General features: G+C 43.0%; 1 protein-coding gene across 2 annotated transcripts in view; it reads left to right on the forward strand.

Moving 5' to 3' along the window:
• LOC144134858 (protein Skeletor, isoforms B/C-like) overlaps window positions 1–21,982 on the forward strand; it is a 36,314-nt gene extending 14,332 nt beyond the window's left edge. For both annotated transcript variants that reach the window (XM_077667668.1, XM_077667669.1), the window contains exons 7-14: window positions 1,790–1,942; window positions 11,065–11,124; window positions 13,761–13,895; window positions 14,790–14,868; window positions 15,869–15,971; window positions 18,019–18,184; window positions 19,683–19,758; window positions 21,727–21,982. In XM_077667668.1, coding sequence (XP_077523794.1) covers window positions 1,790–1,942; window positions 11,065–11,124; window positions 13,761–13,895; window positions 14,790–14,868; window positions 15,869–15,971; window positions 18,019–18,184; window positions 19,683–19,758; window positions 21,727–21,919 — 965 coding nt within the window. In that variant the 3' untranslated portion in view covers window positions 21,920–21,982. The remainder of the gene's footprint in view (window positions 1–1,789; window positions 1,943–11,064; window positions 11,125–13,760; window positions 13,896–14,789; window positions 14,869–15,868; window positions 15,972–18,018; window positions 18,185–19,682; window positions 19,759–21,726) is intronic.
• Window positions 21,983–22,318: the final 336 nt, after the last annotated feature.

Consider the following 22,318-nt stretch of genomic DNA (forward strand, 5'->3'; position numbering starts at 1 on the left):
CGTGAGTGCAAATACACTATATTTTACGCAGTGTCGATGGAAATCAGCTGCAGGAGGACGTGGTTGTTTTACTCATTCAACTGCATCTGAAACAAATATAAAGCACCACTAGCGTTGTTTCTGTCCCAAAGGAGTAATTACCCATTAGCTCTCTCCCCAGCGCAGCTTTACGGCTAAAGAGGAAACACGTACAACTTCAGCGGAAACTTCATAGCCGAAGAGAATTTTTCCTTGTCCGCGGTAATTACTCCTTTATTACAAATATACTAAACATTTGCTGTGTGCCCTAAGCATTAGGCCATGTTTGTTAACAATTTTATATAGAGGCCATGCTGTTAGAAACTTTTAATATAGGACTCGGCTTTTCTTGTTAACCTTTTGATAGGTACAGGTTTGAAGAATATTGAACACCAGCTCGGCAATTGTTAACACAAATCCAATACACAAGTTACACGCAGCAATAGATGCTGGTCCATCCGGGAGCCAATTATTCTGCACGAAAAATATCATGCGCAGCTCCAACAGTTAAACACTCTTCAAAAGTCGTCTTGATTTTTATACGGCACATGTACGAGCATTACGGGAATATTTTGTCACTCATTCTTCCTTAAATATTCGAAGAGCATTTTTTATGCACTTTGCGATTTTTGTCTTTATTTGTGCACATTTCATATGAAGCCAATTGCTATGCATGTCGATTTTCTGCTTAATCGTTGCTTGCCTCGTGAAGGAGGCTGCGGTCTCTAGTCAAGTTGCTTGCCTCTAAAGCGACTTTTACCCGCAGTCTCCCCCAAAGCTGACGGACATAAAAGAGTTATTATTATTTTAAATGGTACTATAAGGTCGTTATACAGTTTGTGACACTGATTGAATTAAAGAAAGTACCACGTAAGACGAATTGCTCCCAAAATCTACAAGTTATGAAAAGTTTAAAAGGTTGGATTGTTGTACATTGTTTTCTTCGCACATTTTACTGGGATCTCACTGAAAGGAAACATTTGGCTGCTTCATCGCGTTCTGCGCCCTTTGCTCGAAGGGCTACCAGTTATTCGCAGTTCTCAAATATCACTACGCTTCATAGGTGCCTGTAATTAGGCATATAAACTCTTCAAACTTTTTGACATTTTTTGCTTAGTAGAATAGTGCTGAAAGATTCTGGACATTTTATACGCTTCATAGGTGCCTGTAATTAGCCATATACACCTTCAAACTTTTTGACATATTTTTGCTTAGTAGAATAGTGTTGAAATATTCTGGACATTTTTATTCGTGCAAAGGGTTTCAAATATTAGTAGTACGAGAACTGTTGACCAATTTTGCTACAAATTATGTAAAATTTCATTTATTAAATCCTGCCGGGTGACCTAGCCCTCCTTGTATAACACTGTAGCCATTTGCGGCGGTTGAGAAGACCCTTCGCATGCGACACACCTTTTAAAGCCAGGAGGGTGAAGTTGTTCATTGTTTAATACTGTTGTTCTGTGGACCTTTTGAGTGCCTTGGTCGCCGGGTAGCCTCCGTCTACCCAATTTAAATGTCGCGAAAGCCGCTTCCTGCACTCTCGTTTGTGCGTGAGTGAAAGCATGACCATCTTGGGTTGAAAATGTTCCAACAGCAGTGGTCAGCACATGGTAAATTATGAAAGTTTGCTCCAAAAAATGGAAGCCATTATGCAATACGAAAAGAGCTGCTCAGGTTCATGAAACATTTTTTTTTCGCAATTTAGCCTTTTTTTGTCACAATGCTACGAAATTTATGGACTCCTTTGTTTTCGCATCCCGTAATGCAGATGCTGATGATGATCAGAAAAACAAACTTGGCGATGCCCGCGCGGATGGCGGAAAGACTGGCATCGACGGCGGGCGCATTCCGTCGCCTCCACTCAGTGTGGAAATCCCTATCGGCCCCCGGAAGCCGCCTACCGGGGTGACGGTTACACCAGGTGAGTAAAAACTTATTGACTCAGACTACTCACGTCATCTGCGCGAACCTCAACAAAGTTTTCTGTGTAATGTTTAAACGCAAAACCTAATTTTTCCTTTTATGCGTTTTATTCTCTTAAGCTTTGGGGCATTATGCTTCGGATTAAGAGAATTAAGCGTTAAACATTGGGAGCACTGAAAGACGGAATACGCTTCGGAAACTCGTTTAAAGTTGTTTGCGAATGCGGATGCGTTATTGTTGACGTTATTAAGTCCCTGATCTCTTCCCTCTGATTTTTTACTTCACACACACACACACACACACACACACACACACACACACACACACACACACACACACACACACACACACACACACACACACACACACACACACACACACACACACACACACACACACACACACACACACACACACACACACACACACACACACACACACACACACACACACACACACACACACACACACACACACACACACACACACACACACACACACACACACACACACACACACACACACACACACACACACACACACACACACACACACACACACACACACACACACACACACACACACACACACACACACACACACACACACACACACACACACACACACACACACACACACACACACACACACACACACACACACACACACACACACACACACACACACACACACACACACACACACACACACACACACACACACACACACACACACACACACACACACACACACACGCACGCACGCACGCACGCACGCACGCACGCACGCACGCACGCACGCACGCACGCACGCACGCACGCACGCACGCACGCACGCACGCACGCACGCACGCACGCACGCACGCACGCACACACACACACACACACACACACACACACACACACACACACACACACACACACACACACACACACACACACACACACACACACACACACACACACACACACACACACATATATATATATATATATATATATATATATATATATATATATATATATATATATATATATATATATATATGAAGCATTTTTATGTGACTCGACGGTTCGGTCGGAGGACCGATCTTCAAGAGGGATTTGTTTTGGTGGTGTTTCCAACTCTAAAGGTGTTGGGCACGGAAGAGGTGAGCAAGGAAAGGATAGAGAATACAGAAATAAGTTGATATCAGTAGAAAATAAACTGAAGTAAAAATAAAAGAAAAACGGATTAGGAAAAGCAGAAGATGGGAGTGGGAGCACCATGAAAAAAATGGAGTGCGTAGAACGTGTAAGCTGTAGGGAAGTAGAATATCCCGATGCGACCTCGGATTAGTTAAGCACCCCATGCTTCCTTATTGACAGGCGTGTCGAGCTGAACAGAGATGGGCGATAGCGTGCGTTGCCGGTCAGCCGCCTTCGTGGAAGAATGCGGGAACTAGTCGCCCCTCCTGACCGCGAGTGCAGGGGAGAAAAGAATCTTGACCAAACAACAGAAGAAGCAGAGAAAAAAGAATTTGAACTATTGTTCTGTCTTTGCATCTGTTAATATTGCACCCGCTGCTGGTTTAGCCGCTGAGGCTGGAGTATGAGAGAAAAAACAAAAAGAAGTAAACCGGGTGGAGGGAACGTACGCGAAGGAATGTTTCCACTGTACAAAACGTCAGCTTACAGAGTAGCCAGAAAGCAGAAATGGTAAAAAAAAGAACGAGCGATGTGGCTTTCGGGACCCCAGAAGATGAGCCAAACGAAAGATGGAACTACCTAAATGTGGCATGCAAAAAGGGTATGACCTCGGACGACGCAGTCAGTTGTGCTTTGTGCATTTTCATAGGTCTCTTACCTCCGCAGAGAGGTGTTAAATTTAAACATAAAATATGATTCTCTTTGTTCGCGCTCACGAGAATTTTTTAAGCCATTCTGTAATATTGTTACTTTCGGTTTATTAAACGCGTGGCCTTTCTCGCGGAGGTGTTTCCAAAAAGGGAGGTTTGGGAGCAATTGTGCATGTGAGTGGCGGTTATCAAACCTGAATCGGAAGAAACTGTGTTTGGCCTATGTATCGCATTCGGCAGTCGCTCCACTCAAGCATATAAGCAACGTTGCTAGAATTGCAATTTAAATCTATCCGAATAAAATGTTTGAAATTAGTATAGATGATTTTAACAAGTGCTGTGGTTTTAATGTGTTTGCAAATTTTGCATTTTGCATATCTTTTTTCTTCAAGATGTGCAACCCACAGCCATAAGTTTATTGATTGTTGAAAGGACAACATGGTTTAGTAAATTTTTTTTCTTCTGTATGTTGCCTTGGGGACCATTGAGGAAATATTTGAAAGCCCGTCATTATGTTTATATTACTCAACTATTTTCTTAGGGTTTGTTACTGTTCGGGAGGCTGTTTGTGAAGGTTAGTATGAGGTTATATATATATATATATATATATATATATATATATATATATATATATATATATATATATATATATATAATTTATATGAGCGGAGCCAACAGTCACCGTAATCAAGGTGCATAGGGGAATGTTTAATTTTTTTTAATGTGTAGTGCTGATAAGTGGGATAACAATACTAACATCAATCTATCGCTTAAAGAAAATTACTTATAAATCAACAGAAAAAAGAACCATGCCGCCGGTGTGATCCAAACCCACGACCTCCGAATATCGCGTCCGATGCTCTACCAACTCACCGATGGCGACGGCTGTCTAATCTGCTGCTCCGTGGGTATTTATGTTTATTGGGTGTAAAAGAACCTTGAGAGTGTTCACCTATGACGAGGGCGGCGTATATATATATATATATATATATATATATATATATATATATATATATATATATATATATATATATATATATATAGTGGAAGCAGTTAGGGTTGCTCAACGGGCCAGTGAAAACTTGCACAGTGAAAAGGTCACAACTGGTTCGATTATCTAGGTTTATTCACCAACGGTTTCAGACGGTGGACCGTCTGAAACCGTTGGTGAATAAACCTAGATAATCGAACCAGTTGTGACCTTTTCACTGTGCATATATATATATATATATATATATATATATATATATATATAGGAACGCTTCTGATAGATATATTTGTTACGTCGGCTCAGGTGGGGACATTGCGCATAGGTTTAAACAAAGGAACGGCCAGAAAGAGGGGAAAGAAAGGAGGTTGAAGAAAGCCACGCGCTGTGACTACACGGAAGTAAAAATACAACGAAGGAAAGTAGGAAGGTTTTAGTGCAGTTAAATCCTGTTTGGATTGTGGTTTTGCCTTGCTGGGTCGTCGGCACGTCTGGCAACGATATTATATTCATGTTAAGCTCTGATTGAGTTAAAGGTAGTCTGAACTGTTTGCGCCTCAGATGGAAGTTGATGAACACGACGACGTATTTACAATGCACAACGCAAGTGTGTGTTGCAGTTTAACACATGTCACTAGGGGCTGCGGCGATAGCATAGTGGCCTCGTGCAGTGGCTAGCGAAGCTGACCTGTTCTGGATGCAGCGGGTTCAGTACCGAGTCACGGCAATATTTATTTCATTTTTGCGCCCTCAAGTCTATGCAGGTCACAAAATTATTGGCTGGATTTCAAACCGCGAAGTAGGGCTATCACACAAATTGAAGTAAAAAAAAAGGAAATCAAAAAGGGAAGAGAAGTAGTTTCCTCATCATCAGCTGACTACGCTCTCTGGAGGACAAAGACCTTTCCCAAATACCGTCCAGTTATCCTTTGCGCTCTCATCCGCTCATCTAACTTTCTGCCGCCTCCTGCTATGCTTCCCTGTCCTTGGTATTCAGTCCGTTATCCTTAACCATCATCGCTTATCTAGCCTTGGCATTAGATTCCCTGCTCGAGCCCATTTCACCGTCTTGATTTCTAGAAGTTTGTCAGCAACTAACGTTGTTTCCTGACCGACTTTACTTTTTTTTCCTGTATTTTAAGGCTTCGTTCAGAATATTTTTTTTTCCATAGCTCGCTGGGTTGTCCTGAATATAAGTGGAACCCTTTTCGTTAGACTCCCCGTTTCTACCCGTAGGTGAATGCTGCTAAGATAAAAATTTTATATACTTTTCTCGTGTGGAATATCACAAATGTCGGCATACCAATATCTGTAAAGGGAATTCGCTCCACCCCATGCTAATTCTTCTAGTTCTTTCACTCTTGTGTTCCGAATCTGCGGCCATCAGCTGCCTTAAGTACACGTATTCCCTTCCGACTTCCAGCGTCTTGCAACCCATCGTAAAATGCTGTACCTCTCCGAGACTGCTGAGCATTACTTTTTCTGCATATCAATTTTTCGAGCCGGCGTCCTGCTCTGTTTGTATAAGCCACTGCTTTGCAGCTCTTCTCCTTAGTGAGTTAGCAAGGCAATAACAACAGCGATATGCAGATTAATAAAGTATTGCTTATTAACTCTTGTGTCCAACTATTTCCAGTCTAAGTCTAAAAAATGCGGGTGATGAATAGCATTGGCGAGATCGTGTCTCCTTGCCTGCTGCCACTCCTTAATGCAAATTAGTTGCTGAATTTAAGGAGGTCTATGGTGCTTCAGCAGGCATTGTATATATCTTCCAATATTTTTATATAAGGCTAACCTACGTTTTGAATACGTAATGCTTGCTTGACTGCTCAGGTTTCGATTGAGTGAAATGCTTTCTCGTAATCTATGTAGGACATATATTCTGCGCACTTCTCTATCGCCTGATTGACAGTGTGAATATGGTCTATTCAGGATTAGCCTGCATGAGAACTTGCAGATCATTTGCTTTACTGAAGTGTAAACTTGTCCTGGCACTACTACCGTTTACCTAAGTAAATACCTTGTAAGCGACAGACAGTAAGCAGATCGATCTCTCGGACTGAGAGCCGCTGGGGCTGTCTTCCCAAGCACATTATATGAATCTGGGTATACATACGTACTCGTAAAGATGTCGCTTTCGAAATACTGAATATGCGCTGTAGCTATTCTTATGCGGAGATCGTTTCGCCCCTTTACAGGAGAAGAAACTCATCTGAGCGTTTTGCTTACCTTTTTGTAAGAGGTACAGATATCGCGCTGGCAAAATAGTTTTTTATAAAAGTGGTGTCCAAACACAGTGTGCATAAAGAGGCTTCCCTGGGAGAATTGCATGAACGGCCTGCTAAATAGATCCCGATACAGGTTACTGCGCAGCTAATGTGTTGTACTGGACGAACTACTGAGACATCAAAACATGGAACTGTGAAGGGAACGGCAGGGCTCAAGGAGTGTGATCGTAGAGCCGGATAATACAGCAGACAGAAAATCTCAGTCATGGTAGTCCAGAAAAAAATAGTGAAGGTGAGACCTGAACATCACTTTCAGGTTGGCAGTGAGCGTAAATAATGTAGGAAACATCACTGGCGATAGAGACGAAGGCTGTCACAACGTCTTTGTGGCTCCAATGGTGTTGCTAGCCAAACGCAAAATATTTTTCATGTTTTAATTTGTTTCAAGGAATGGCGGCTAGCTTCAATCTCCACAATATGTCCTTATGAGATTTTGTCTAGTGGCATGTGTCCGAGACATGCATGTAAGGAAGTACCTCCATGATCCTGTATTCCGTTGAACCTAACACTTCGATGTATTCTAACGCAGAGCAAGAAGGCAGACACTGCATACAAGTTCTCTTGCGAACAGAGAAAGGGAGCACTTTTGCGGTCGTTCTCTTCGGCGTGCCGATGTAAAACGAATATGTGCCGCATTAAAACAGTGCGAATCGTTTATGAAGTAAAAAAAAAATAAATGCGATTAAACGAGCGATGAGAAAAATCTGCGTCGACTGCATTGCTTTTCCATTTTCGCTTTTACGATGATCGCCTTACGACTGCGTCTTTGAATTCGATTTCGCCGCCGCTTATGTCATCAACTGCTGGGCGCTCTGTTTTGGAGTGTGGATGAGGGCCGTTGGCGGGTGATCTTTATGTCCTGCAGAAGTCATGATCGAGGCGCTCTGCTAGGTGGAATTGGGTGGTGGGTGAAGGTTTGACATACACACAGCAGCATTTTCGCCGAAGACTTCGAAATTTACCCTCAGATTAAATCTCATGAGCCTAAAAAGCGCGAGTAAAATTTTAGCGTGTAAGATATTTTAGTGTGTAAGGTATAAAATACTGGCGAGCTAGGCTTTCGCGCGATTTGCAGTGTGGGCACTGGCTGCACGAAGGATTAACATCTATGCGGGACAAGTTGTGTTTGAGGAGTCGGGTGGGCAGCAAAGGCACCAGGAAAGCAATAAGAGTTTAGGGTTACCTTGGCAAGCGTTCTTCCCTTACGTGCATCTATGCATGGTGATTTCAAAAAATTACGCAATTCTGTCAGTAGTAATGTCGATCTCGATAAAATGGGAGGACGCAGTGGCGAAAAAGACAGTGAAGATAGAGCTGTAAAATCAGAGTAAACATAGCGTTAAGAAATAGAAGATATGCGCAGTGAGCGTTCGAAAAAATACATTAAATTTAAAATCAAGTATAGAAAATAGGCTTAAGCTTGAAATGAGTTCCGTGGAATGTATAAGCGAAGGTCTGTTAAATTCCAAGGGAATGGTAATGCACTTAGTGACAGCACAGAATCAGTTCGCAGTATGTAATTATTAAATTTGTTTGGAGCAGCTAGGAGGGGCTTCCGCAGGTGAGGTGTATGGCGGGGCCAAAGCAAAAAAAAAAAAGGTTTGCACTGAGACAGACAAACGTCTGTAAAGAGAACAATGACGTCTGCGTTGAGCTACATGCGAGAAAGTTATAGGATCAGTCTACACAGAGTGCACCACGTACACTGTTTCGTGCGTATGAAATATACAGCGCATTTGTCTGCTTAAATGTCAATAGATAACTAGGTACTCACGGTAGATATTCAAATTAAACCCGTTAAATATATATTAGAGTTCGTAATGCCACAGACGATATGGCTCAGTGGTCATGGTGCTCAGTGGCTGACCCGAAAGACGAGGGTTCGATCCCGGCCGCGGCGGTCACATTTCAGTGGAGGGGAAAGCTGGAAGCCTGTGTACTGTACGAGATCAGTGTACGTGAAAGAATCCCACGTGGTCGAGTATTGCCTGGGTCGTCTTCGGCCGTGAAACCCTATAGACCAAACCGAATTGCTAACTTCTACCCTTGTTAAAAGTCTTATTCTGATACTTGAGTTAGGCATATTTCCAACTGTTATATAAATGTGGAAGAGTATCTATAATAAATAAATGTGGGGAATAGAGTGCTTAGTCTAATTACCGACATAATTTAGTACTTTCAGTATTTTCTAAAGGAATAGAACATCTTATTCTTCCTCGTATTACAAAATTTTATGTCACAAAAAGTATTTGAAGAGATTCACAGTATGGTTTCAGGAAAGGGTTGTCGACTGAGGCTGCTTTGCTAGCGCTGAAGGAAAAAAAAGTTTCAAAAGTATTGATAATTATGTATTGACACCCGGCAATATTACCGATTTCGGTTGCGCGTTTGACTCCATCAGTCCCAATATTTTCATTTATATATTTTGATCGTTTGGAATTCGTAGGGCAGCTTTGGGTTTACTTGAGTCTTATTACTTATTGAATATCGTCTCAATGATGTCGTCAACATCAGAACCTCAGTCCGATTTGTGACGTTTGGTGACGAGAGTTCCTGACTTAATTGTGTGAATAATATTGGCCAACTAGAGAGGAGATGCCATGACATCTTTACAGAACTGTCAGCATGAACCAGAGTAAATCAAATCAAGGAAAACATAAGTAGAACCAAAGCCGTTATGTATTGTGCTAATGAATAATGTGGTTCCTCCGCTGTATTCACTAATTTTCCAAAACGAGCACATAGAAACAGGTAACTAACACAAGGTTCTCGGCCTGTACTCTTTCCGAGCCTAAATTGAACGCCCATAAAGCCTTGGTCTAAAAAGCTCAGCATGAACCAGAGTAAATCAAATCAAGGAAAACATAAGTAGAACCAAAGCCGTTATGTATTGTGCTAATGAATAATGTGGTTCCTCCGCTGTATTCACTAATTTTCCAAAACGAGCACATAGAAACAGGTAACTAACACAAGGTTCTCGGCCTGTACTCTTTCCGAGCCTAAATTGAACGCCCATAAAGCCTTGGTCTAAAAAGCTCTCTGTTCGTACTGCCATAATCTCAGTCTACTGCATATTGCTTTCCTTAAGGGCTGAGGTACAAATACATGATGCTCTTTTCCTTTCTTACGTGAACTACAATACTCTGCTATGGGCAACAATGAAATATGAACAAGGTTCTCTTATTGCAAAGGGGAACTATTCGTGTCACCATAAACCTTGAACCAACGTCGGGCATTACTCCTACAATAGTATCTCTCAGTATGATCCTTGTGGATAATATCTATAAATTTAGTTTGTTGCAAATAACGCGCTTCCTTTCAACAACGATGAGTAATTTCTTGGCACAGTTTGCGGCTCTGGAATATTATGCTATAATTTTCAACACTTTATGTACTGACACACGATATTTGCCACACTTTAGAAAAAAAGGCAGTGTTGATTGTAGTGCAAAGCAGTTGAGCACCTACTTTGTGCAAATACGATGTGCATCCCTCTCTCTATTATTAAAACAATGATTGAAATATTGTTCAAGTTTTTGCGAAGTCTTGTCTAACTGATGAGGATTGCTGGTCACTGGCCAAAGTCAAAAGATGAAAAAGAGACTTTTTGGGAGCACTACGGCTCCCTTGCTCACTATCAACCAACATCTGAACTGTTTATATTGATCTTATTCTTTATAAACCCTTTGCTTGCCCGCTCCTGTTTTTACAATGATGTATACGGTTTTAAATTTTTACTGTTGTCTACTTCTATATTAGTCTTAAATGGTTATTTCCTTTCGTTTTGCTGCTACACAGCCATAGTGCCATATAATAGTTTCCTGAGTTTTTGTTAAGCTGTTTATGCGGCTTTTAGCCAAAATGACCATTTATTTGCTGGAAAATAAATCTGGTTTGATTTGATTTTCTCACAAGTTCAGTGGCTTTGAATCCGTTCCATGTTCCATTTGCACACTGAGTTAAGTGTCCTTAAAACTCTCGAACAACCACCGATTTCTCTCTCACAGCTCCCAACCCTCCAACGGCGCGGACTCTCTCACCGACGCACCCCCCGGGAGCTCAAACCTGTAAGTTTATATTCGTTCGTTCAGCTCGCAGGCGCCGCGAAACACTGCGGCTTCTTCCCCCAGTTTAGGTTTACGACATCACTGATGGACGAAATGCCCGAAGTACAGCACGATTTCTTCCGCAGTCGTGTTTTTTTTTGCGTGAGTGTTGCTCTGCGGCAGCATGCCTGTTTTCATTGTGTTATGGTGTTGCTGTTGAACAATTACCACGTTTTGCTAAGCGTTCAGCCCGCACTAGGAATAAGTAATAGTCAATCAGTGGGTATTTACAGCACCCGCGAACACCGAAATCGTTCATCGTTTTTCGGAGCGCTTCGAATGAAAGAAAAAACAAAGAAATAATATTAATCTTGGATTGCAATAGAATGCATACATATGGAGTACAAGAGATAATAATGCATAAAATTGTGTAAACAGTAACGCGACTTAAGCAGGAAGACAAGGTTGCTGGTTTCAATATTATGATATTATTCCTACAAGTAATCACATTGAAAAAAAAATCAGTTTTCATGGACCATCATGATCAAGTACTTGAAAAGTGCAAGACAAAACCTATAAAAAACACAATGGGTTGCTAATAAGAAAAGGGCCTTCTTTGTCGAGGACTGTCCAGGACAATTTTCAATTGCGCACATGCGTTAGCAGGAGCCTCAAGTTGTTTTTTTTTTGTCTTTGATAAAAAAAAAAACGTAGTGACACGTCAGAACCTAAACGTGCGTCCGTAAATAAGTTGCCAATGGAAGTCAAGAGAAACCATATACTGGCTTAGGCCTGAAGCACCATGCTCTTCTGCTTCTTTTCACCGATGAGGTGCATCTCATGCTTTCCAAATTTCCAGCTTTGAGTAGCTCACCGTTGATGGTTTTGGGGCTGCTTGCAGTAATTGTAAAAATAAAGCTGGCATCGAATCTCGAAGGAAACAAATTGGTTGGAGATTAGGTTTTTTTAAACTTTCTTTAAAATCTTATCAATACAACTTCAGTTTGTGTCCCACCGCAGATATTAAGCCAGGCAAAGAGAACAAAGCGTTTAGACAACAGTGCGAGGAGGCCATAATATCGCACTCCAGGACTCAGATTCTTGGATCTGCCACGAAATGCAGACGAGGACACACTATAGGCTACGTGCTGCGCACAGACTAGCAAGACCAAGGAAACAGTCCAGGGGAACGCGGCGAGTTAACTGATGCACGGAAACTGTGGTTGAGAGAAATAAAACTAAATGAGGGGGCTGTGAGAGTTTGAGCATTGGCGCACTTCTGTAGAGCTTACACAAGCAACAAGTCCAGATGATTTACGGCACGTTCCATTAGGTGAGCACTTTGGAGATTTGCTTCAGAAATGAGCCCGTGGATAACTAAGCTTTAAAATTCTGTACCGCCGCGCCGGATGAGTTTGGAGACATCTGAAAGAGAAATTGGAGGTGGCACTTTAGTTTCGGTTTACGGTACGACGCGAGAGCCTTATTGGGTTAATGTGGAATTGGTCATTCTCGACTTTACGTTGGTAGGTCCCTGAGTCATCGTGGAACTCCTGTGTGCAGCAATGGTGCAGCGAATAAGCCATGCGCCACTGCCCTGCGAAGGCATGTGCTCCCACAGTTGGGTCTTGTGCGACTGAGGTTGCTCTTCCCGAGCGACCGCTCAGGGCCAATCATTAAGTTAACTGCAAGAGGCCACGGTGATCAATTTGGTTAGAACCCAGCGGGCAGATTGTGCTGACGCTACAAGGTCTTGTGACCTAGGTAGCCATCCTAGGCTGCTTTTCCTGAGATTTTTCCCCCAGAACGCCGACGGCGACGCTATATTTACTGTATAACGGGAGCCTTAGCGCTGGCGCGTTAAATTAAATCTTCTTGTACGAAAGGTGGAACTGCCGACAACATGTCATTCAGTGAGACACATATACCGGTAGCTGGTGTAACTAGTCTGGCGGTGTCAAGCAGTGAAGCTGGTGTTATTCAGTTGAACAGATCTCTCTTGCAACGAATGTCTTTCCTCTTGTTTTCGCCGTGCCGGTATAGTATACATAAATTTCGTTCACAATTACACGTGTGATTTTTCTTCTTCTGCACCATAAACACGTCAGTGTCAGCGCATTTGAAAGCGGTATTCAAGCCCCGATATCATGAACAGTGTATTTAAAACAAAAAGCATAAAAAACGAGACCTTTGCGCAGCCGTGTAATTGTTTTTGTCCCTTAGTCGTATGGTGCCCCAGCTTTTGCGTTAAACATTGGCAGGAATGAACGCAATAAACTCTAAAATATGTCGCATATTACACAATCATGCTTCGTGCCTAATTAAACTACCTACAGAATATGCCGAGAAAACATCTTCTTTGGAGTATTTATTAACCCTAGAGGATGACCAAGGCTCCAGACTGGATGTTCTGCAGTTAGTGAGATTCAATGAGTACAGTGTGATCTACGACACAACGCGGCGCTTTTAACACATGCGAACCGTAGGCGCCTTTGTCTTGAGGTCTGCCACTAAAACTCAATTGACTCCTATGCAGGGCTCATGGCGAAATATATTGTTACGTGCTCTGCCAACGCTGTGGAAAAGCGATTTTTCTTCTGATGCTGGCTAACTGAAGCCCGCCTACAATCCCTGTTTTCACGCACTTCTTTGTCCAGGCCCTGTTGGTGGATACTACGGGAAGCGCATCGGCAGCATCGCCAGCTACGCCCATGGCGTCACTGGCTTTGTCTACGCCGCCAGCCGGAGCAGCATTGTCATCACAAACCTCAACTACGACGGAGCTGACCCCGGTGCGCTGCGTTTCCCGTTTTTATAAGCGCTGTGTGTTTTTATGGTATGCGCAAGGCTTAAAGGCACGCATGCACTGAATATTTGGTTTTTATGTGACTGATAGCGCGCTGTGGCAGCATATTCTTACCGCACAGATTTGTCACAATCAACTCAAGTGTTGCTACCAATTACTTGCGCGTATGTTACTGTTATTGAGATACAATTTACTTCTTGTGTATGTTCATGTCTTGTTATACACTGTCCAGCCATGCACTGTTAGCTGTTAGCTTCCTGTTGAGTTTCGTAACATTTTCGCTTGACGCAAACAATATTGATTGAAAGAAATTTAGAACGTCCGTCACTGCGCCGAAAACATCGATGTATTCTAACGGGGGCCTAAAAGCGCGATTCATCTTTATTTGGGGGGAAAGGAGAGGGGGTTTAGACATAAAACCGTGTTTCCTAAGGTGTTATTCCCTGATTATTTAAATGATTCTGCCTGCAATACACGGGCTGGTCGGTAAAGACATTGATTCCATATTTTTTAATAGAATATTTTGTACTGCGATCAGGAGGTAGCGAACATAGGAGATACGGAAACCTTGGCCGCACGAGAGCCAATTGCTGAAGCCTGCGGTCCGCACCTATATATAAAACGTGACCATGACTGTACTTTGATATTTATTGAAGCTCTAAGCAGTCAAGGCAAAGAATCATTTTTGAGGTTAGGAATCTTGCGTACTGGCCACCTGTACTTTAGGGTGTGTATCCTTTCAAATCATTGCCTCAGGTGGTAGCATTTAGGTCGGCGTTTTTCCCAAGTGTTTTGCGAGTTTCCCACGCAGACATTATATAAGCGACAGTGAAGAATATTTGCATAGGGATACAGAATAATTTTTTCTGCTCAATCGCAGCTGCTCGTTTCTGGGCTGAATATACCCAAGGGCAGCCGGACCAGGCGACCGGGGATGAGATTTCAGACGAGACTGGCGGGTTTGTATTCGCGTCCCACGCATGGGTTTCCGGCTACTTTGGTTTTTCTTGCTTGACTCGCTGCGTACAAGGCTGACCAAGCTTCTGGATCGCAAGCTTGCTGGATTTACCGTTGCGGTATAATGTTGGAGGGAGCAAGTGACATTGCCGATTGCTCAAGCTGTTTTCAGGCTGAATAACACCGCGCCGTTTGGGATGGGAGGCTCCATCAAAAGTTGCGGTGCTGTGGCTCAGGACGTTCAGTGTAGGTGGTCAGTTATAGAGTTTCGTTTATTTTTAAAATGGAAAGATATCGCTCTACCTTCGATTATTCTGGGCGGCAGAGAAGCTTTGAGCGCGAGAAAGAACGCAGCGTAGTAACAAGGAGGGTAACCGGGCGAAGCGCTGAAGTAACAACGTTTAATTGGAAAAGAAACGAGCCGGTATTCAATAGGTGAATATGCAAGTGCTGTAAAAAAACCGTGTCTAAAGGAAAAGAAAAGTCATGCCGATACGTAAAAATACGCACAGAGCGCAGTGCTGCACGCATTGAAAGAAAGCAAGTCTACCAACGGCAAGTGTTGCTTAAGCCGCTGGTGATCATAACAGCACTGTTAAAGCTCTCAGGCAACGAATTTTGGTGCTTTGAGCACATTAAACGTCTATTTCAACATAGGTTTCCGTTTGTTTTTAATGTCTTAATCTTTTGAACTCTTATGATTCAGATTAAACGAAAGAAGCTAACCCCAATTGCTGCTCCTGAGCTCTGAGACAATTTCTACAGCCCTATACTTTCCGTGCACCCCGCATACATATTTGAAACTAGAAAAGTGTCCTCAAGGATAACGTGCATATCGCCTGCTCACGTGTTCTTTGTTGAACAGCTGAAAGCAAAAAAGATTTGCGCTTTGACGAATATTTACACACGCAGCCTGCGCGTCTGTGTACTTTTCGCTGTTAATCCCTACGAGTCTAGACGCACAACAAGCACATGAGTGCTGGCGCCTGCTCTACTTCGCAGCGGCAACGCCCTGAAGGCCTACAGGCAGGCCACCGTGTACCTGAAGCTGCCAAAAGAGATCACTGCCTACGAAACTCTGGGCATCTACAGCCCACAGGATAAAGTAAGTGGAACATCACGAGGGGTGAACATTTCGGACGAAGTCCTGTGACTGAAAGTCACCATTTATTAATAACTGACAAAGCAATTGTTTATCAATGTTGTACAAGAAACATCCTGTTGAACCAAAGACCAGACTAGAATGGAAATTACTGCAGATGTATTTTAGAAAGACCACTTTTTCAGGATCAGTGATGCAAGTCTGCAAAAGTTAATACATATTATACAATTTATAGCAGAATGCGTAAGGCTTGACGCTAAAACCGGTTAAGAGTCAATAGAATGCCGCAGGATGACACTGAGCGTACGTCGAAAGTTGTAGAGGGCCTGGCAGATCAACTGAGGCTGTTTGTCACTCTAGTGTGTCGAAGAGCGGCAGTAATACCCGAACATGGGTAGGGGAAAGTAAACCGGCCGGCCGTTACAATTGCTCCTGCGTTGCGTGCATTAAATAAAATGCAAAATCAGTACATTATGGGCGCTATTCACGTCACCATTGAAGACTTGGATACTCATAAGCTAATGTGGGTATATGCAGTCGTTCAATATGCAGGATAAGTGATCTGAATGGTAATCGAGACGTGCATACGCAGATGAAATCGAATTCATCTTACATTGTTTGCGAAACACAGTAGAAATTACCCGTTACCGTCCACTCAAGCGAGCGTAGCCGCAGATATACGCAATATAACTATAGAAAAATACATGAATGAGGTGAACTGCGCAACATTTACAGAGTGTACACAGAATGCACCTAAAACAATCATTTAGTATACAATCACGTGGAAACACGTCAGGAAAATAGGTGATTCTGTCCGAAGTCATTTATTCAAAACTATGACAGCGAAGGCCCTAGAGGGGAAGATTTGGGTTATTCTGTATAAAAGAGATATATCTGAAATATGCGGTGAGTACTGTCACATTTCAAAAGCCCAAAATATCTGCAACCTTCAGCCAGGGATGATGTACGAAGCTTCTTAAGAATACTAACTTAGCCCAACAACATATAGTTCCTTTAGAAGACTTAACAGAGAAAAGGCGGAATAAATGACTTCGTGAAATAATTCCAAATTTATATGGGTTAAGAAAGTACGTAAACTGCCGATTATTCTATAGCGAATTTAAGGTGCGAGAGAAAGAAAACAGTAATTGGGATACAATATTTATCTAAGTAACGATTGGTATTCACATTGGGGACAACATTTTGTTCTTATGATGCATATTTGTACACTAAAACATGCATTGGAAGTTTATTGATGAGTATTTTGATGCTAAAATAGATTAATATGATAGCAGCGTGGCGAATGCAAAGAAATGTGAGAAGGGCAAACTGGAAAGAATGTGCCGATTACTTCTATTGCCTCTAAATACGAACAGAAAAGAAAGGCTAATATCGTTTTATTCCCCATAACCTTTTGGCTAAATTGATCAGTATATGGGGTCGAGGATAAAGTGCTCCGCGTCTCCTTCCTAACGCACAAGCGTCTGTGAAACAGAAAAAAAGAAGTCTCGAGCCATAACTCCGATGAGTAAACATGGCTTGATGAGACTAATTTTAAAGCACAATCCCTCGTCGCGTTTTATACTACAGAATAAACAAATAACATATATTCGTTCCCGATATCCCCTGTGCTAGGATACCATTTCTATTGCACGTTCATAAACTACGATTGAGAGCAGTTAACGAGAATTTTGCCGTCAGTTTGTCCTGGTGAAGATTCGAGAAGTGGTAGGATTGGCTCGTGCATCTATAGTATAGTACCGGTTCGGATGTCATTTTTAAGACCAAAGCTTACAATTATCTTTCCCGGGGAAGTTATTGAACAGACATTGTTCTGTTAGTTTCTGAAGGCTTTTTAGCGCTTTCAGATGCAGTTCTTTATACACACCCACGAAGAAAAACCTGTGGGCTGTCAAATATGACAGTAAAGTCATACGTGGACTTTACTAGGTATTTTGAAAAAAAAAAAAACGAAGTATTTAGTCAACATGATTGTTATATAGACTAGTGCACATTCTGATGCCCGTTGTGATTGCTCGTGCTTTTCCAGCAATACTTCGGCTCGGTGAGGATTCCGAGTGACTACGAGTTGCCGAATGAGCAGAGTTTGGGGAAGCCGGTCTCCAGGTTTGGGAACGTCATGGCCAATGAGCTGGTTCTCACCGACAGTTCCAGCATGATGCTCAGGGGCTTCCTCAATGACGGCCAATGCCCCTGTGAGCGGATGTGTTCGCCCCGAGCGTGTTTCCAACGAAGGAGGAATGCACGCATAAAGGATTGCGCAACGTATATTACCTGCCTCTTGAACCCCATAAGTGAAGCTGAAATGTGACAGAAGGGATTTTTGCAGCTTTGGAAGGAGTGTTCGTTCTGTCTTCAACGTTTGAAAGCTCTGCATGACTGTACTTCTGTTGACGTCTGTCGCCGTATTCCGTTTCTCAAATCCTCGTGTGGTGACAATCACCTGGTTTCAACAATGAAAAAACAAAAAGGAACAATGCCTAGTCTTTCTCAAGTCATGATTTTCAGAAAAAAATACCCGACCTTTGCAATAGCTTCTGAGGTGCAAAGGCTTTGTACAAACTTTTACGCCATATCGTATACAGCTCGTTTGGTCGAAAAGCCGTGGGCGCAGTAGGAGTCGGCACCGCGTGTCAGAAATAATCGGGGCTGCGTGAAAAAAAAATTATGACGATAATTTGTTGCTCTAGTGATTGAAGACTAATTTATGTGTGATAGGCGCTGACGAGCTAATGAAACCATTGTAATTGAATAAGTAGTGAAATTACAAAACGAAAAATAGAAAAAGGGGGCTCAAAGGTGTCAAAATGCTAACTGAAAAGCCAATGCTTGATGATGCTAATTACGAAAATTCAGAGTGTATAACTGATGAAATAAGTGGAACAATTGAAAAACTGAAAAATGCGTTCAAATGTGTCAAACTGCTCAGGTTGGAAAGCCAATGTTTGCTGATGTTGTGTACCGGTGTATATCGTTGTCCTTAAAAAAGAAGTTTGTAAAAAGAAATCTTAAAGAGTCGCATTAGCTTCAGATGACACACCAAACGGCGTACGCTATCGCGTGAACTCATAAGCGCAGCATAAGAGTCCTCCAACGTTTTTCTTGTCGCAGGCTAAAGCAAGATTGCGGAGGGGAATAAGTTACACTGGGTTTTCAGCTTTGTTTAGGCTAAATCGAGTGTGCTTGCATTGCGTGCGTATTAACGGAACTCGCACAACTCCACTATCCGATGGCACCACTACCTGCGCGGATTCAGACGCAGCATATCTGCTCCACTTCTAGAGCGCAGATGCCAGTTTGCATTCGCAGAAATTGTCGCGAAATGACTTACCTGTGGGATGCTCTCAATAGTTTGAGTCCAAGTAAAAACCGCGTTGAGGTTTAATCAAGGGCTTCCCATGGTATGTACGCAGTTAGTTGGTGTTTTTCATTTGCACTCACACTCTCAAAATAGAGCCCATCACAATGTGTATGCTCGCAAAAGGCAGCACCGCCGCTCAGGCATTCTAAAAATCCCTGAAACACTTGTGACCAGATTTTACAGCAATCTTAGGAAATGGCTTGTTGAATCACCCGGAATATTTCTGGCAACGTTGAGTGCACGATTAGGTAGACCAATTCTGGATATCACCAAGCCGCGAAAAGCTTCATTTTTGCAATTCATGCAAGTACATCGCCCTAACTCTTTTACAGATACGTACTTTGTGGTGGCGCCGACAAGGCTGCCTCATCCGGAAGAACTCACGTACCTCATTTATGACGGCAACAAGTAGGTACTGCTGTGTTTCATCGAAGAATTATACCCTGCATTATATTCTAATATGTCTGCCGTGAGTGTTTATGAAATATTACGATTTTAAAGGAGAATGGAGAAGGTACAAAAATGGGAAAAAAGCGTCAGCAGTATAAGGACGATTTTTAATTTCATTGAGTTTAGTTTGCTTATTTTAGAATTGCAATCACCAAAAAAACATTATTTTTTCAAGTATTTTCAAGCCCACATTGGCCTCGTGAAAGCAACTGAACACGTCAGCGCGAATGTGCTCAAGGGTCTGATAATGTACTGAAGACTGCGGGATGCCTGAGGCAATAATAACGGTCGTCATCACCTTCTAGACTTTTTCAGCAGTAAGACAATATGCCACTCTTATTTGTTTTAAATTAGTCATTTGGTGTCCCAGCTTGTGTGGCCACATCCACGAAAACATTGATATCGCTTTTTCGAACCAGTGTCTTTTCGCGTCCCCCCAGTTATCTTCTTCCGTTTCCGCCAAAACCGATTACTGCTGATTGCTTTCCCATACGGCATTATTAACATCGATTTGACTAGTCCACAAGTATATTTCTCGCAGTCAACACTGCGCGTCAAAGTTTCATATACCGAATTCGCTGTGCTGTTCTTGCGCCAAATATTTCGGCAAGCCTCCCTTGCGGAGTATGCATCCAGATTACCTGTCTTGCTTAGCGTCCTCCTATGGGTTGTACGTAAGCTGCTGTTCGTGACTCATGAGCGGCTTCCAAATGCGATTTAAATTATGTTGGCGCGTAACGTGTATTTTTGTTTTTTACATATATGCGGTGACCAACTGGCCGTGCTATATGCATTCACTAACATCTTCCAGCATTACTTACAGTCTATTGCAAAGCTGTGATCTGTGTCGATCAGGACCGTTGTTTAGATTAATTCTGAAGCCTGTCATTGTAGTTTGCATGGCGTGATCAGGAATAATGCTTGCCGACTCATTCCCTCTGGCAAAATATTGAACGAGATGAAGGCATGATTAGCCGAAGATCAAGAAGCAGCTCCCGGTAAAGCGTCTCCATAATGCTTCCCATTCGAAACCACCATATTTCTGTTAAAGGCTGCGTGGCACACAATGTAAAATTGTGCGTCCGCAATCTGTACATGGGCTATGAGAAACGGTGTTATTGTCGGCTACGGACTTTACGAATTGTTTTTGACTGTCCTAATACTAACCTGAGTTAAATATTAAGTTAATTTTTACCTTGCATAGATAATGGACTGCAAAAAGCTGGGTTTTCTAGTCGGCTTAGTTTAAATGCGATTGCCGTGGCCCGGATTCGATTTCGCGACCTTTGGCTAGCAGCCGAACGCCCATAGCCAGGCGGGAAAAAGAAAAACTAGAGGTAAAATAAAACAGGTTTTCTGAGGTAGAATGGCGCAGCATGATGGGGAACGGCGCGGAAACATTTGAAATTGGCGTTCGTTCGTATCCTTCGTTAGAAGGTCGCCGAGAATGCTCGCAGTGCGGAAAGATAACGTGGTGCGAGCTTTCGGCGACGTCAACTGCCACGCGCAATGGTTTTCTCGCTATATCATAATTGGACACCCTGGTACGTCTTGCCTCTCTTTCGAGGTATCCTGGGGGCAAGAGGGAACTTCTTATAACGATATGCCGCTTCTTTGTTCATGACGTACAAACGGGCCGACTTCCGGAAAAGCGAATGCAGTAGTTTTTCTTCCTTGCTCGTATATGCTGCCAGGACAACGACACCAGCAAAAGAAAAAAGAAGAGCAGGCACTGTGCTGATGGTAAGATTATTGAAATGCACTCGGTCACATAGCTAATCCAAAGGGGCAGAATGCAAAGAGGTTTCAATGTCTTGGTAACAGGCCTGTTTAAGGAATGAACGCATGACATGGAACATGTATGAACAGCACGCACACCACAATAGGAAGCTGCGTAAAACGAAGAATGGTGTTTTATGTTTGCAGGATGGGTGAACTGGGGATCTACAACAGCACGGACGTGACCATAGAGCTGCCCCAGGGCTGCCACTGGAACCAGTTCCAGTGGTTTTCTGTGTTCTGCATCGATGGACAGTCGAGCCTCGCCGACATAGACATCGACGCAGGATCTGCCGAAAGACTGCCCCTGCACAATCCGGAGTCGGTTGTTCGCCATTAAACCGAGACCGGCTCCAAGCTGCACGAATGAAAACATCCAACGCAGCCCGGGAAGTTCAATGAATTTTGTTGTGTGATTTACCGCGAGCTAAGCGCTGCCTCTCTGGCTGAAATCTCCGCACGCTTCGCACCAAGATTCCTTCATTTGATCCGTGCTACATTACTAACGCGACAGCGTTAAGGAGCTCGTGTCGCAGAAAAGCCTGCGTCGTCGACGTCGGCCGTGAGCGAAAAATCCCTCCTCCTCATCCTCGCAATGTACGCCAGTGGCCCCAAAGGATGGCGCGCGACTGCCGCGCCTCCCGCTTGTCTTGTTCGGGCGCAGTGAGGCCGTGCGGGCACGCAGTAATCACGCGGTGAGCGGCGAACAACACAGCGCACATCCAAAGCGCGTTCATCA

The sequence above is a fragment of the Amblyomma americanum genome, chromosome 5 (genome assembly GCF_052857255.1).
Source record: "Amblyomma americanum isolate KBUSLIRL-KWMA chromosome 5, ASM5285725v1, whole genome shotgun sequence".
NCBI classification, from domain to species: Eukaryota; Metazoa; Arthropoda; class Arachnida; order Ixodida; family Ixodidae; genus Amblyomma; species Amblyomma americanum.